The sequence below is a fragment of the Panthera pardus genome, unplaced genomic scaffold (genome assembly GCF_024362965.1).
Source record: "Panthera pardus isolate Hobbes unplaced genomic scaffold, ASM2436296v1 HiC_scaffold_17, whole genome shotgun sequence".
Classification (NCBI taxonomy): Eukaryota; Metazoa; Chordata; class Mammalia; order Carnivora; family Felidae; genus Panthera; species Panthera pardus.
The window spans coordinates 118146977-118163374 of NW_026526732.1; the positions used below are offsets into that span (position 1 = coordinate 118146977).

At 42.5% G+C, this 16398-nt stretch overlaps 1 protein-coding gene across 1 annotated transcript in view; it reads right to left on the minus strand.

Annotated features, from left to right (window-relative positions):
* Positions 1-1523: 1523 nt before the first annotated feature.
* The window catches only part of STMND1 (stathmin domain containing 1), a 28632-nt gene continuing 13757 nt past the window's right edge, over positions 1524-16398 (minus strand). The window contains exons 3-5 of the mRNA XM_019420055.2: positions 13482-13633; positions 4690-4821; positions 1524-3801 (exon numbers count right to left, since the gene is read on the minus strand). Of these exons, the coding sequence (XP_019275600.2) occupies positions 3514-3801; positions 4690-4821; positions 13482-13633 (572 nt within the window). The 3' untranslated portion in view covers positions 1524-3513. The remainder of the gene's footprint in view (positions 3802-4689; positions 4822-13481; positions 13634-16398) is intronic.

Consider the following 16398-nt stretch of genomic DNA (forward strand, 5'->3'; position numbering starts at 1 on the left):
GACCATAACGGTCATCTCCCGCAGTTTATTTTAAAATAATTGATCTAACATAAATAAGAATCTTACAACGTGTATTACTTTCAACATATGTGAAATATTTTAAACACACCTTTTATTTTTTTTAACTTTTTTTTAATGTTTATTCATTTTTGAGAGAGAGAGGCAGAGCACGAGCTGGGGAGGGGGCAGAGAGAGAGAGAGAGAGAGAGGGAGACACAGAATCCAAAGTGGGCTGCGGGATCTGAGCTGTCAGCACAGACCCAATGTGGGGCTCGAACTCATGAACCATGAGATCATGACCTGAGCCGGAGTCGGTTGCTTAACTGACTGAGCCACCCACACGCCCCTTAAATATACCTTTTAAATATTAGTTTAGGTATAAATTATCCATAAGGGTTTTTTTGTTCACCCCCCTAAATTGGAGGGTTTACTAAACATCAAGTTTACCTCCTCTGAGACTGGACCAGACCATCTTTCACAAGGAACTCGATATAGGCGTTTTTCTGTTGCACCCAATTAAAATGGTTATAGGGACATTTACCTAAGTTTGTCTTCCTGACTCATAACTTCCTGAAGGTTGTAGCTGGATTTGAGTTGAAATACCCTGGCGGCTGTTCAAAACCTTCTGCTTCAGCAATGAGAAAACCAATTAGGTTATTCTCAACACATAAAATTAACGTGATCCCAGAGGCTATATTTTAGAAATCTCTTTCTTTTCTCTTACTCTTCAGTATAAATCATCCTTTTAAATTAAAAAAAAAAAAATGAAAACAAAAAGAGGATCATGGGAAAAAGTCACATTTACATTTGAAGTTAAAAAATAGTACGTTGCCGGGATGGGCTGACCCCTCTGGAGGCAGTGGGAGGATTCAAACCCGAGCCGGACCCCCTTGATGCCAGGTTCGTGAAGGTGAAAAGTCCTTAGAGCCTCTGAGCCTGTTTCTTCGTCCGTAAAGCCTCGGTCTGTTTGGTGAGTAGTAACATACTTAGAGCTTAAGAGCCGTTCCTTGTATCCAGGTGTCTATTTTCATCACCTCTCTTCCCACCCTGTTAAAGTGTTTCTTGCTAAGAAAATACATGGCTAGTCATTCTGGATGTGTTACTCCGCTGTATTTAACTCTCTCTGTGTAGAAAGCTTTCCAAGCCAGGTTATCAGCGATGATGTTCACATCTGTAGTGCATATATCTGAACTCAACAAATGTGTCACCCAAGCCACTGTAAGTAAGAGCATAGAAGTTCAAGAGAAAGTATTAGTGGGATATTTATCAAATTGGGGGATTTAATATACAACAGTTACTATAGAGGCACCTGGGTGGCTCAGTTGGTTAAGCATCCGACTCTTGATTTCGGCTCCGGTCATCATCTCAGGGTTTGGGATCCAAACTGACAGTGGGGAGCCTGCTTGGGATTCTCTTTCTCTTCCTCTCTCTCTGCCCCTCCCCAACCCGCACGTGTGCTCTCTCAAAATTAAAGACAAAAAACTTTAAAAACAAAACAAATCAATTACTACACATTTGCACTCCGTGTATATTTGGGCCATTTAAATTTTTTTATTTACAGAGATCTGAATGACACCTAAATCCTTTCGAAGTGGCCTACTGCAATCATTTCAGCTACTGTAATATTTTGTAAGATTATCACATGTCACCACAAGATAGCTGCCAGAAAAAAATCTCAGGACAATATGGAAAACATCATGTTGGCCACCTGGGGTTTTACATAAATAGCATTCTATAATATTATGGCATATTCTAGTTTACACAGTACTTTTAGACCCATTATTTCATTTGGGTTGATGGAAGCGGTTATCCCAAATTAACATATAAGGTAATGGAGACACAGACTGCCCTGGACCAGGGCTCTGCAGGTCCCATTGTAAGAAGGAGATCGTGGTTCTTAAAGGTTTGGGTTCCGGAATGGGTTTTGAAAGAAGTCCCTCCATCATACCACCATCATACCTGGCTACCGGATCCCGAATCCTACAATATCCCAAAGGGAATGCATAAGCAGCAGGTGCCTCGTGGCCCTCCAGTCAAATTGCACTGTCCCCAGCCACCGGTTCCCATCTTTGGGGGCTGTCCTGCTTCTGGGAGATGTGTGGGGACACCGACGCATCCACTAACAAAATATTTACACGGCACTTATGATGTGCCATTCACCTTCGGAGGGACAAAAAAATGCAACTGTGAACAAGACACTCATCTCCTGTTCTGCTAAAACCGAAATATCTCGTGGTAGAGCTGAAAACCTATCAGGCGATTTCAAGTGGGTGGCAAGTGCAGAGGTGAGTGGGCCAGGGTGCCGAAAGTCAACTGGAAGAGAGCGGCACCAACCCAGACCGGGAGCTTTGGACTAAGAGGTCTGAGTGGAGACACAAACAACAAGAAGGCATTAGTCGGCTCCAGCAGCGAGAGGGAGAGAGGGGAAGAGGGGAGCTGCACGTGCAAAGACCCTGAAGCGGAGGGGAAGCTGTGTGATGAGTCTGAGGGGCTCAAGTTCAGCACAAGTGAATTGTGAAAGCAGAGATCCTTACCGGTCACAGAAAGGGTTCTGGACTCCGCTTTGACCATGAAAGGCACCCAGGAAAGGGTTTTGATCAGAGGACTGTGGTAGAGGGACCAAGGAAACCTTTGTAGAGATCCAGTTGAATGACTCAGTCGGTTAAGTGCCAGGCTCTTGATTTCAGCTCAGGTCATGATCTCACGGTTCATGGGATTGAGCCCCACATGGGGCCTGGGAATCCTGCCTGGGATTCTCTCTCGCCCTCTCTCTCTCTCTGCAACGCCCCTGCTTGCACACACGCTTTCTCTCTCAAAATAAATAAACAAATAAATAAATTAAAAAAAAGAATGTAAACCTGTCAGACTCCCATGGGGGAATTAGGCACAGGGCCTCCTGTCACTGTACCCCCCTCCGGGACATCCCCCACCCCTAGAGCCTAGTGAAGTTTGTCTTTTTTCATACTTAATTCTCTGAATTGGATATTGCTTCCTTAAGCTGTATGGATGAAAGTGTAATTCAAACAGCTTCAAGATACTGCTTTCCATCCTTCACAACACAGAATGAGAAGAAATAACGAAACACACAGATAAGCATTCAAACACGTGATACAAATCTGTGCGGTTTGTCTGAAGGGACCCTCAGAGGGTGGACATGGCCAAGGGGCAGGAGCAAAAAAGGAGGGTTTCATCTGGCACAAACACATTAACGTAAGCTGGAAAGTATTCATGAAGATGTCTTCATAGCGTCTGAAGCCTCACTGGAAGAGAATGCCAACTTTATAATGTGGAAGCCAGTCAGATCTTCCTGGGTTCCCCCCCCCCCTTTTGCTAGCTAGCATAGATATTGAATTGACTCAGCCAAGTTCAGCCCATGCAGATTATACAATCGTTCCTAAACCCATGGCAAATCCCAGTGGGGTGAGATCAGGCCTCCAGAAAAACACGAGACAGACTAAAATTGTCACAGTCAGGGAGAATGGATGTCTCTTCATGAAATCCACATAAGATGGCTTATTCAAATACATCATCTGCTTGGTTGTAAGACACATCTGACTCCACCACCCCAAATCCTTCATAATTGAAGTTTCTATCACTCAATGCTGTAGGACTCTTCTTCCCTTTCAAAGGCTTTCCTCCCTGCGGGTCAGACGGCTCAGACTCAAACACAGCAGAACTCACAGCGTGAGGTCCTTTGGCAAACAGAACCTCAGCCCCGTCCGGCTCAGCTGCATCTGAATGATTGGCTGGGGACAAAAGTCGGTCACTCCTTAGCCTTTTTCTCATTTCTTCTTCTTTAGTCTGAAAAAAAGAATGAAAATGAGCCCCAATAACTTCCTCCGAGTTCTCATTAATATGCCTGAAATTAACCTGTATGATTTTCCATTTCATTATTCAGTCACTTCACAAACATGTGTTGAGGAACTACATAAAATCTTGGTTTGCGAGCATAATTCGTTCCGGAAACAGGCTGGTAATCCACTTGTACGTCAAAGCGAATTTCAGAACCACTGGCTCAGTTGTGATCGTGTGACGTTCAGGTACGACTCATATTGCAAGGCATGGCTTGTTTATCAAGTTAAAGTTCATTAGAGACGTTTGCTCGTCTTGCGGAACGCTGGCAGAACAAGTTACTCGCAATCCGAGGTTTGACTGCACTATTAAAGACACGCGCACACTCCCTACCCTAGTGGAGCTGAATGGGGAGTCCCTGCTCCCCGAGAGGCCAGGTAAAGGGATGGAGACAAAGACTGTCAGACCACAGCTGTGAAAGCTGCTTCCCGGCAGGATGGGGGACAGAGGGTGATGGGGACCCGGGGCGGTGATGGAGCAGGTGTTGGTCTAATGGTCTGCACGGCCTCCTCTCGGCCTCTATCCTCCACCCCACGCCCCCCTCCCATCCCCACCCCACATGAAGCTTTTCTTCTTCCAAAGAAGAAAGCTCCATACTTCATTCTGAGAATTGAACAATGCTTCCTTAGGCTATTCAGATGAGACAATACTTCAGCCAGCTTCAAGATGTTGCCTCCCTCCTTCACCACACAAAGAAAATTAAAGGAAAATTAAGCATCCTGCCTCGGAAGCACAGATCACTAAGACACTGGATCTGAATCTTCAAGCTGCAGATAGGAAAGGCCTACGTGGGCTCATTTCAGCAGGTAGGACACACTGACACAAGAGCTCAGGTACCTTCTTGTGCGTCTCCACCGCTCGCACCTTCTCTTCTAGATCGTTCGTTGTGAAAGCCTTTGCTTCCTTTTTGAGCTGAAGTTTTTTCAGCCTGGCTGGAGGCTTTCTCAGAGGCCTCTCGGTCATGTTTGCCTGGAGGAAGAAAAGGGAAAAAACAACAAAAGGGAGAAACAGACATATTCACTGGTGGAGGAGATGGGAGAGGTAGAATCAACACAGTGTACATTGTCGATCCTAAAAATCTGAACAGATACGTTGGCAGATTTAAAGATCACGATGTGAACGCTGGTCACCACAGAACTAATTCTTCGAAAAGAGAAAAAAAGGTCTATTAGATGCCTAGAAGGAAAGACAGGCTCTTTCTAAAACGCATTAAAGAACGCAACAACGTTCTGGAGCTGGAAGAAGGCTCACGAGAAGAAAACGTTCTGGAGAATGAACACAGGTGGGAAAAGGTGGCAGACGAGTGATGAGTGAATGCTTAGTTCAAGGTCAAAAGTGAAACCTGATAATTTTGTAATATGCCACAGCTAAAAACGCCTTTCCCTTGGGATCGAGATCGGTTTTGAGTACTTTGGGTCTCATGCAGGAGAAAATTAACCCGAGCAGCAACCTCGGGCTGGCCTTTGCCGTCAGGACTCTGAATGTCTTCAGGACGGGAGGAAAAATCCCCAACTATTTCATGTGACTGACTACCCTTTCCAAAGTTCAAAGCAGCGATAATGACTTTCTGATGACAACTTCTAGTTATAAAAAAAGAAAATTGTTGTGAAGGGTTTATAAAGAAAGTTTTAATGTACATTTTTTCTTTTTAAAAATTAGTTTTCTATAACGTACATCAGTTAGGAAAAAGTAACGTGACACGTAAATAACTGCATAGTCTTCTGTTGAACCCCCTGGCCCCCAGTCCTACTCATCAGCATGAACTATGTGAAAGAATTCGGTATGTGTGTTTCCAGGCATTCTCTACACACATATATTTATGGACATATGTATGTGCAGTACAACTGTAACGCTAAACCAGACGTAAATGAAATGATACCCTCTACAGGCTGTGCAACTTGCCTTCTTTACTTAATTTGCTACGGACATCTTTCTAGTTCTATGACATCTTTCCAGTTCATGATAAAGTAAACTGATTGTTGTGGGTAATTTCTCCAAAGACTTTTAAAGGCAAAGGAGCCACTGATATCCATTGTAATATCTGAAAGAGTCTCTACGCTACAAGCCTGCTGGTCCCGAGAAAACACACCAGAGAGGCAGTCTGGCATGTTAGAAAAAGATGCCAGGTCACGACTCAGACAGACCTCGGTCTGAGTCCTGACTTGGCCAAGGTGTGCTTTGCGTGAGTTCTTAAGCTCTGTGAACTCGCTTTTGTCACTTAAACGGTGGGTTTAATGATACTTATTTCACAGGATTTTCTTTCTTTTTTTTTTTTTTTAATGTTTATTTATTTTTGAGACAGAGAGAGACAGAGCATGAATGGGGGAGGGGCAGAGAGAGAGGGAGACACAGGATCGGAAGCAGGCTCCAGGCTCCGAGCCATCAGCCCAGAGCCCGACGCGGGGCTCGAGCTCACGGACCGCGAGATCCTGACCTGAGCTGAAGTCGGACGCTCAACCGACTGAGCCACCCAGGCGCCCCAGGATTTTCTTTTTTAAGGGACTGTACAGTAATAACTCGGGAAATGGTAATTACATTTCATTCAATGAAAGGAGTGACTGTTTTAATGAAGTTTTAAATTTTAATTGCAGTAGAGTTAACATACAGTGTAATATTCTTTCCAGGTGTACAATATAGTGATTCAACCATTCCTTACATCACCTGGTGCTCATCACAAGTGCCCTCCTTAATCCCCATCACCTGTTTTTCCCATGCCCTCCCCTCCCTTCTGGTAACCATCAGTTTGTTCTCTATAGTTAAGAGTGTTTCTCGGCTTCTCTCTCTCTTTCCCCTTGCACGTCTGTTTCGTTTCTTAAATTCCACACATGAGTAAAATCGTACGGTATTTGTCTTCCTCTGACTGACTTATTTTGCGTAGTATTATACTCTCTAGTTCCAACCATGTCATTGTAAATGGCAAGATTTCATTCTTTTTTATGGCTGTATAATATTCCATATGTAACAATCCATCTATATATATATAATATTATATACCCTACCACTTTTTTTTTAAAGGGAATTTTTTTTTTAAATTTTTTTAACATTTATTTATTTTTGAGACAGAGAGAGACAGAGCATGAACGGGGGAGGGGCAGAGAGAGAAGGAGACACAGAATCGGAAGCAGGCTCCGGGCTCTGAGCCATCAGCCCAGAGCCCGACGCGGGGCTCGAACTCACGGACCTCGAGATCGTGACCTGAGCTGAAGTCGGACGCTTGACCGACTGAGCCACCCAGGCGCCCCTACCCTACCACTTTTTTATCCGTTCATCCATCAATGGACACTTGGGCTGCTTCCATAGTTTGGCTATTGTAGATAAAGCTGCTATAAACATAGGGGTGCATGGATCTCTTTGAATTAGTGTTTTAGCATTCTTTGAGTAAATACCCAGCAGTGTGATTACTGGATCATAGGGTAGTTCTATTTTTAACTTTTGGAGGAATCTCCATACAGCTTTCCCCAGTGGCTGCACCAGTTTGCATTCCCACCAATGGTGCAGGAGGGTTCCTTTTTCTCCACATCCTCACCAACACTTGTGGTTCCTTGTGTTTTTTATTGTAGCCATTCTGACAGGTTTGAGGTGATAGTTCATTGTGGTTTTGATCTGTATTTCTCTGATGATCAGTTATGTTGAGCATCTTATCATGTGTCTGTTGGCCATCTGGATGTCTTTTTTTGGAGAAATGTCTGTGAATGTCTTCAAGCAGTGATTTTTTTTTTCTTTTCTTTTTTAATGTTTATTTATTTTTGAGAGAGAGACAGAGCACGAGCTGGGGAGGGGCAGAGAGAGAGACAGGGAGACACAGAATCCGAAGCAGTCTCCAGGCTCTGAGCTGTCAGCACAGAGCCCAATGTGGGGCTTGAACTCATGAACCACGAGATCGTGGCCTGAGCTGAAGTCAGACACTTAACCAACTGAGCCACGCAGGTGTCCCCAAGCAGTGACTTTTTTCAATGACAGCACACAGAATCATCACCAAGATAGAGTATTTGTCCTGAAGGGCAGGAATGGGCCAGCAGGCGGCCTGGGCTTTAATCCGGGTCGACTTCTAATACCCATGGTGTCCCCTGAGGCAAGACAGCTCTACTCTTCGGACTTCATGTTCTTACATGTAAAAATAGTGAGGGGGCTGAGGACCGCTAAGGTTCCCTCCAGGTTTAAGAACCATGCTTCTCAGAAAGCCGTTCAGAGGGAACCATTTGTTGAAGCTTTGGCTCACTTACAGCCATCAGACAGTTTTATGTGGTGAGAAGTTTTTCACTACACGAAAACTGTGGAATGTCTGTCAAAGCAAGTTCCCCTTCCCCCATCACTGTATTATTTATATGACAATTGGCTGTTAGGCTCCCTCCTGGCAAAAGCCATTTGCTGCAAAGAGGGACGTACTTGCTAGAGTGGCTCAACTAAAGATACTGTGAAATTAGTATGAAAACAGTTTTTTAGGGAAGTTCACTCACAGAAGGCTAAAAACGTGAAATGGTAATCCCAGATTCAGTGAAGAAAGACTCCATGAGGCTTGACACAGGAGTCTGAATCTTAACGAAAGGAGTAGGTGAGTGGTTCTGAGAGACTTGGGATTTCTGGTCTGGGTGGACTCTTCCTGTGGCTTTAGCTCAAAATGATGCCTAGGAAATCAAGTACTTCCTCCCGCTTCCGGAAGTTAATCCAACCTGGGCAACCCTCATCCTTTCCCGAGTTTGACATTTGAAGTAAAAGCCTTGGAAGCCCCGAGGGAAAACATCCGTACTCTTTCCCACTGGATTTTATAAAGTCAGGCGTTACCAACTGTTGGCACTTAAAAATAACAATAATTGCATGATGCTTAGAGAGGGTGCTCCCTATAAAAACCCTAAACCTGTGGAAGTTACTAGTTCAATTATTTCCTTTAAGAATACCATCCGAAGACTGTCCCACCCAAAGATGCTGTGATGAAGTTTGGATCTTGTTTCTAGCTAACGTGGCTTGTATACATTACTTCCTGTGGCCACCATGTAGCCCTTGGAGTTTCCCTAATTAGCTGTTGATCCACAGGTAAACCTACTGTCGCTATGTTCCCTCCCCAAAGTCTTGTGCATAGAACGGGTCAAAGCTTCCAGGAGACCTGCCATTCTTGCTCTAGCCCCGTGAGACCTCCCAGCAAGGTCACAGCGTCAGCTGACATTAGTCTTACCCGGCCCACTTCCTCCTCCCTAAAAAACTCCCCGTGAGGTTCAACGAGTAATGGTAGGGACTCTGATGCAAGAGAGACGAACTCCCTAATTGCACTGAAGGTTACCAAGGGCAAAAGTTGCCCAGAGAAGGGGATACACTTTGGCCAGAGACAGAATGAGTCAACAGAGAAATCGGAGTCTTGTGTATGGAGGCTAAGGGGCAAGGAAAAAACGAGTCTGGGATAAAAGACACCTCAAGTGGATAATACCAATGTGGATAAATGAGAGCCAATTACACTTCTTGTAGAGATCTGTACCAATCCAGACACACAGCGACATGTGCATATAAAGTCCATACACATTTATGATACAGCCACTTAAGTCTCTTTAGAATATTTAAAAATATACTAAAAATTTCATTTAGTCTGATACTTAGGTTAATATTATATCATTATATATTATAATTAATTATATCAATCTAATTCTTTCTGAGTTACTCAGAGTAAATTCTATTAGTATGACTCTGTTTGAAATCATGTTACCCCAGGGGCACTGTGAAATTGTTGTAGTACTTGCCAAGAAGCAAATGATAACAATTAAGAAAAAAGACGAATGGGGGCCTGTGGATAGATACTTCCCTGGACCTCCAGGGAGAGGCTGACCCACAGGGGGGTCCCCCAATTCAGCAGATGAATGGAGGACCTCACTTTTCAGCATCCTATCTTATTTTTCACTCTACATGAGAACTAAATTAAAGAAGGGGACAGATCTGGGGCGCCTGGGTGGCTCTGTCGGTTAATTGTCTGATTTTCGCTCAGGTCATGATCTCACCATTTGTGAGTTTGAGCCCCGCATCGGGCTTAGCACTGCAGAGGCTGCGAAGGCGGAGCCTGCTTGGGATTCTCTCTCTCTTCCTCTCTCTCTGCCCCTCCCCTCCTCTCTCTCTCTCAAAACAAATAAACTTAAAAAAAAAAAAAAAAAAGAAGGGGACAGATCTAACATTCCCTGGTATTTATACTAATGGTATATGTTAGAAGTCTTGTTTTTAAAGTATTCTCACATTTATTGTTCTATTTTTCCCCCATAATATTTGATTTAAAAGATTTGGGGGGACCAATGAAGAAACCGTGTTACATGGCTTCATCACATTGTATAACTGCTGCCATTACTAACATCCCTTTGGTTTGCATTTTTAGCCAATTTTATCATCTGTTGTTTTTTTCTAAAAATATTATTAAATATTGGATAGGAAAAGCATGAACTATCCAATAATACTTCCGTTCTTAGTATGTTCCCTTTTCAGTATTCACTACTCATCTTTTCACATTGGCTCAAAACTTTTGCCAAAATATGAAGGCACCTGGTGTCTGATATATGCATGTTCTCAGCTACAGCTGAACCGTAAGAGACTTTACCTGTGACGCTAAGCAATTATACCTCTCCCTCATTTCCCTGTGTTCCTGGGGATACTCTTTGTCCTCTTCCTGGAAGTATGTTACATTTTCAGGAATCTTTTAGAATTCTTACACATGGGGGATTTCATTTCAAAAGATTTAACACTTTCCAGCTTTATAATGAATTTGAGGGCTTTGTGTATATTGGTAGAAAAGTCAGGGCAGTGATTCTTGGCCTAGGCTGCCCACTAGAATAACCTGGGAGCTTTCGAAAGCACTGCGGCCAGAGCCCATCCCCAGCCACTGGTCCCAGGGGGGCCCAGGCACCGGGATTTTCTTTCTTTTCTTTTTTTTAAACATATTTTTAAAATGTTTATTTAATTTTGAGAGAGGGAGAGAGACAGAGCTCGAGGGAGGGAGGGGTAGAGAGAGGGAGACACAGAATCCAAAGCAGGCTCCAGGCTCTGAGCTGTCAACACAGAACCCAATGTGGGGCTTGAACCCACGAACCGTGAGATCATTACCTTGAGCTGAGGTGGGACGCTCAACCAACTGAGCCACCTAGGCACCCTGCGAATCCCAAGGAGGCTCCTCACTGTCAGCACAGAGCCCCATGTGGGTCTCAAACTCACAAACTGTGAGATCATGACCTGAGCCAAAACCAAGAGTCGGATGCTTGACCGACTGAGCCACCAAGGCGCCCCTGGGGTTTTCGAAAGCTTCCTGGGTGATTCGAATGTGCAGCCAGGTTAAGGACCACTGCTCTAGGTGATAAAACATACAGCCGTGTGTTACTGCGTTGGCTTTTTGCAAATCTAGATTATGCTGGGACATCGTGGCCCAAGCGCGGAGCAAAAAGCAAAAAACAAAAGCAAAGAGCTGTGTTATTCTTACCTACCTCTGTGGTCCTGTCACATTGAAATCCTTTTGAGAACAGTCCAACTAGGCTCCTGACAACTGTTCCATTTCTACAGAATATGAACACACTCATCATCTTTGGCTCACTTAATGATGGTATTGAAAGTCAAGCCTGTAGTTTCGTTTTTTACATAGATACATTTCTTTCACGAGGTGGCTTATGTTAATTCACCTTGTCGTGCCCTTGTAAGGTCTCAGTCTGGACTCCATCTCTGGCGTCTGAATCACTGGAAAATATTTTAATGCTATTCCCATTGAGGTTAGCATCAATTTTCTATAGCATTTCCCTGAAGAAGGCATCGCTTAGCGACTGAAAGTTTCCACAATTTATCCTCCTCCAAATTGTTCTCTTGTCTTTTTTCTTTTGACACACCTTCCTTTTTTCTGACCCCCAGAGACTCACCTATAGCTGGAAAAGAATCTCTCCCCCTCCTTTTCCATGTTAAAGACCCATCTTCTAGTACTTTCAAATAAGATCTGTACTCTAAAGTGCCATGCATCTCACAGATGTGAACTGTCATTATATTGGTATTATCTTTTCCACTATATAATCTATTTTTACCTTCCCCTGTCCCCGACACCCTCTGATTATTCGCAGCCTGATAACATCATTCGTGAGGTTTAGCGATTTCCTCTCTTTTCCCCAAATACCTTCTGCAGGATGTATTTTCTTCTTCAAGAGAAAATGCCACTTTGGTTTTTATTCATGAGTCTTAAGCAATTCCTACACGCAGAGAAGGAAATTACCTTTGTTCAAACACTTAAGTGACTTGGTCTAGGTGGCATACTTGATTTAAATAATGTGTCTATTTGTCCGCAGTTGATTGTTTTCCCTACAAGACAAGGATGGGCGACCATTGAGGAGCCTTCAATGTTATTTCTGGTCCCCATTTCCATCCTTTCTGTGTCTTTCTTGTCTTTCCCACTCATCTCTCCCTAGGCTTCTTTTCTCTGTTAATTCTTCTTTCCACCTTCGTTAGGCGATGGGGTTGCTTGGGAGCTTTGTTAACAAATGAACACTCGAGAAAGCAGAACAAACAACACCTGCCATCGTCTTTACAGGTTTAGACAGAACTTATTAAAAAATTAAGGACTTGGGGCCCCTGGGTGGCTCAGTCGGTTAAGCGTCCGACTTCAGCTCAGGTCACGATCTTGCGGTCCGCGAGTTCGAGCCCCGCGTCGGGCTCTGGGCTGATGGCTCGGAGCCTGGAGCCTACTTCCGATTCTGTGTCTCCCTCTCTCTCTGCCCCTCCCTCGTTCATGCTGTGTCTCTCTCTGTCTCAAAAAATAAATAAACGTTAAAAAAAAAATTAAAAAAAAAAATTAAGGACTCAAGACTTCAGCCACAACCAGTTAAAATCAGAGTGAAAATTCTGCTCACGCTAGGGAAACACTACAACCGATTAGTCAAGATGAATCAACAAAGAAAAAGAAGAGTGTGAGGAGTTTTATGACCGTATTCATTTCTTCCTGTTTGACCTTAGGGTCAATATCGAAAGGTGTACATATAGGTGCATATATAAATGTGTAAGCATATCTGTTTTAGCTTTGGCATTTAGGCCTATTTTTTATTAGATAAATCAGAGTTCAGTTTTATATTTACAATACCTAGTCCACAGGCAATGCTTAATAAAAATTCTTCAAAGAACGAAGGCGTGTTATTCAATGGGCTTGCTGTCCCTCAATTTCAGTAAGACCGAAGATAGGTTTTACTGGATTCCTTTATCATCAGTGATTAGGGCAGTTGCTGGGTGCCTGGCTGGCTCAGTCCATAGACTGTGCGGCCCTTACTCTCAGGGTCGTGGGCTTGAGCCGCACGTTAGGAGTAGAGATTGCTTAAATAAATAAACTTCTCTTTTGTAAAATTTTCTATGAATTTATTTATTTATTGTTTTAATTTACATCCAAGTTAGTTAGCAAATAAATAAGCTTAAAAAAAATGATTAGGGCCATCCCCGAGTCCGTGGAAAAGGATGATGTGGAGATGGGTGAAAGAATTGATGGGAGAGACACCTGGCTTAGATAAATGCTATAATCTGCATTGTGACTTTGGAAATCGTAACTCATGATCAATCATATTCTATTACTATTTTAGACTATTACTATTACTTTTGAACTAAACTATAACTATTAGTTTATAGCTAATGTTTAATTAAGGAATACTTGCCATGACATCATAAGATTCTCCATTTCTAAGTACTTTGCTGTGGCTTTGTATTATTCCTTGACCAATTAATTCCTCCAGGATGTCTGATGACTTTTGTCGCTCTCGGGTCTCGGGGGCTTGGGGGTTATGGATTAATCCACCGGTCACTAGGTCTTCCAAAGGAAAAGAAAAAAGAAATAGGAATTTAAGCATGAACATTTTATCAATCGGATGCTAAATGGATGCCTTATAAATCATGCCGCTTCATTAAATCTTGGGTGAACACTCTTACCTACATATCTGTTTCTATTATAAATCTTTGAATCCTTTGAAGTTGAAAGTCTTCACGTTCTTTTAGAGGATACACATCACCATAATATACGGTTTGCTTAGCAAGCCCCATATTAACATAACAAAAAGTCTTTCATGTGCTGCTATGTACTACTTTTTTTGTTGTAACAACACTTATACACTGGGGTAGGACTACATGGGTTCTTGACACTAATTACCAAGCTAGAGCACAGCAAGGAAGGAGATCTTCTTTCAGTGACTCTTGTGAGTTGCAGTTTGGTTTCTATGCTTTGTATACAAAGGATAAACAGTGCGATGTTGCCAAGAGACTTCTAGTTCCGCAACCTTGAGCTTACAATTACGCCATCTGCTAAATCTATGTAAGTAAAAGTAATGCCTTTCTGAAAAGAGTCTTTGAACCAAATCAGAACTGAAGTGAAGTGATGTCAGCTAAATTTTTATTAATGATTCTAAAAATGGCACCGAAACGGTGTCTCCGGGAGCCTTTATAAACTGCACTAATGAGAGAGATCCCATCCCCCCATTACAAGTCGCCCAGTGCTCCAAATAAGCGAGCATCTGTTTTCCGGACTCACCTCATGAAATAAAGGTGCAATGAGTCTTCAGAAATGAGCTATTTTCTATTTTGTAATCATCATGAAGTGCTCACTGTAACCCCGTTGATTCCGTCTAGTGGACGGAGTCTTGCAATGAAAATTTCTAACCTCACTGGTTAACAAAGACAGTTTTTGTGAATTTGCAGTGGGAAGAGAGGAAAAAACGCACACATACACACGAGCCAGATGTCTCTTACTTCAGAATATTTGCCTTCTTGTTACGCAAGACTTCTCTAATTGACCACTGCGGGTAACTTCAACAAATTGCCTACAGTGTCATTTCTTGTCCAGTGTTGTGTCTTCCTTCTACCTTCGCATGTGACTAGAATAGACTTGATTCCCACTGTAAAGAGCTATATACAGATTTTGGTACAGAGTCGTAAAGCATGTCTTTGAAGTATGTAATCTAGAAGCTTGAAACCACAGAGAAAAGTTAAAGCTAGAGGTAAAGAATTAGATGGATTTTTTTTTTTAGAAGGTGGATTTACCTGGAAGGGCCAAAATAATAACAATTACTATTTACTGAGCATTTATGTGCCTGGCACCATATTAGGTACTTTATATACTTTATAACACTGTGAATTCTGCGAGAGAGGTACTGTTATCCTTATTGTACAAATAAACTATATGAGAGAGGCGAATTAACTTGCTTAAGGTGACATGGGTAGGAAGAGAATCAACTAGGGTTTGAACTCAAGAATATCCGACTTCCACATCTGTGTTCTCTGCCACCCTCCCCCCCCCCCCACTCCTTTCCCAAGGTCATGGAAGGAGGTCCACTGCATGATCCATTATTTTTCTGAACCCACCAAAGTATTTGGCTTGACACTGATAGTCGCTAGCCTACAAAGAGAACCCTGAGCTATCATGGTCATTTCAACTAGTTCTCATGATTTCTTGGGATGCTGAAGACGATTGGGGAAATGTGTGAAAATGACATTATGCTTTTTTCTGATCATGAAAGTGATACATGGTTACATAGTAAACTTGGATAGAAAAGAATGAAAAAAGAAAAGAAAAATGCCCATACTCTTAGCATTCAGAGATTACCACTGTTAATATATCAAATTTTACTTTTAAAAATCAGACACGATACTGAACATAGTTATGTTTCCTATGCAGTCAACATATACACTAGCATTTTTTTCACGAGATCGGAAACTCTTCATAAGCGTGTCAAAAGCGAAGTCATACGAGAAAATGTAGGTGAATTCATCTTAAACTCTGGTGTAGGAAAAAACTTTCTAAACATGACTCAAAATCCAGATTCAATAAAAGAAAAGATTGAGAAATCTTTGATTTTAACTACATTAAAAAGTGTTTGCAAGGAAAAAAAAAGCAATAAATGTCAAATATAGATACCATGTAGCTTGTGATTTGATGTACAAATGGGGTACAATGTCATTTTTGGTATTTTTGCTAAAAATGCATAACCTGAAGTTAATCATGGGGAATTCTCAAACACAAACTGAGGAACTTTCTACAAAATCAATGGCTTATATCTCCAAAATATCAATCCGATAAAAGACAAAGAAAACCTGTGGGACTGGCTCTGGATTAAAGGAGAAAAACACATTATGTCTAAATTAAACGTGTGATTCTGGATTAGATCTTGAACCAGAAATTTATTTACAAAGGACATTTGTGAGACAATTGATAAAATTTGAATATGCAGATGAGACAATGTACTGCGTAAGGGGTAATTTGCTGATTGTGATCCCTGTACCGTGATTATGCAGAGAATATCCTTGTTTTAGGAAACATATTGTGCTTAGGAGTAAAGTGTCATTATGTCTGCGATTTGCTCTTAGAAACAATCTAGGGGTGTGTGTGTGTGTGTGTGTGTAAGAGAGAGAGTGTGTATGTGTGTTTACGTGAGAGAAAGAGTGTGTGTGAGAGAGAGTGTGCCAGAGAGGGTGTGTGAGTGTGTGTGAGAGAAAGAGTGTGTGTGAGAGACAGAAACAGAGAGCATGTGTGAGAGTGTGTATGTGAGAGTATGTGAGTGTGTGTGTGTGTGTGTGGGGGGGGGA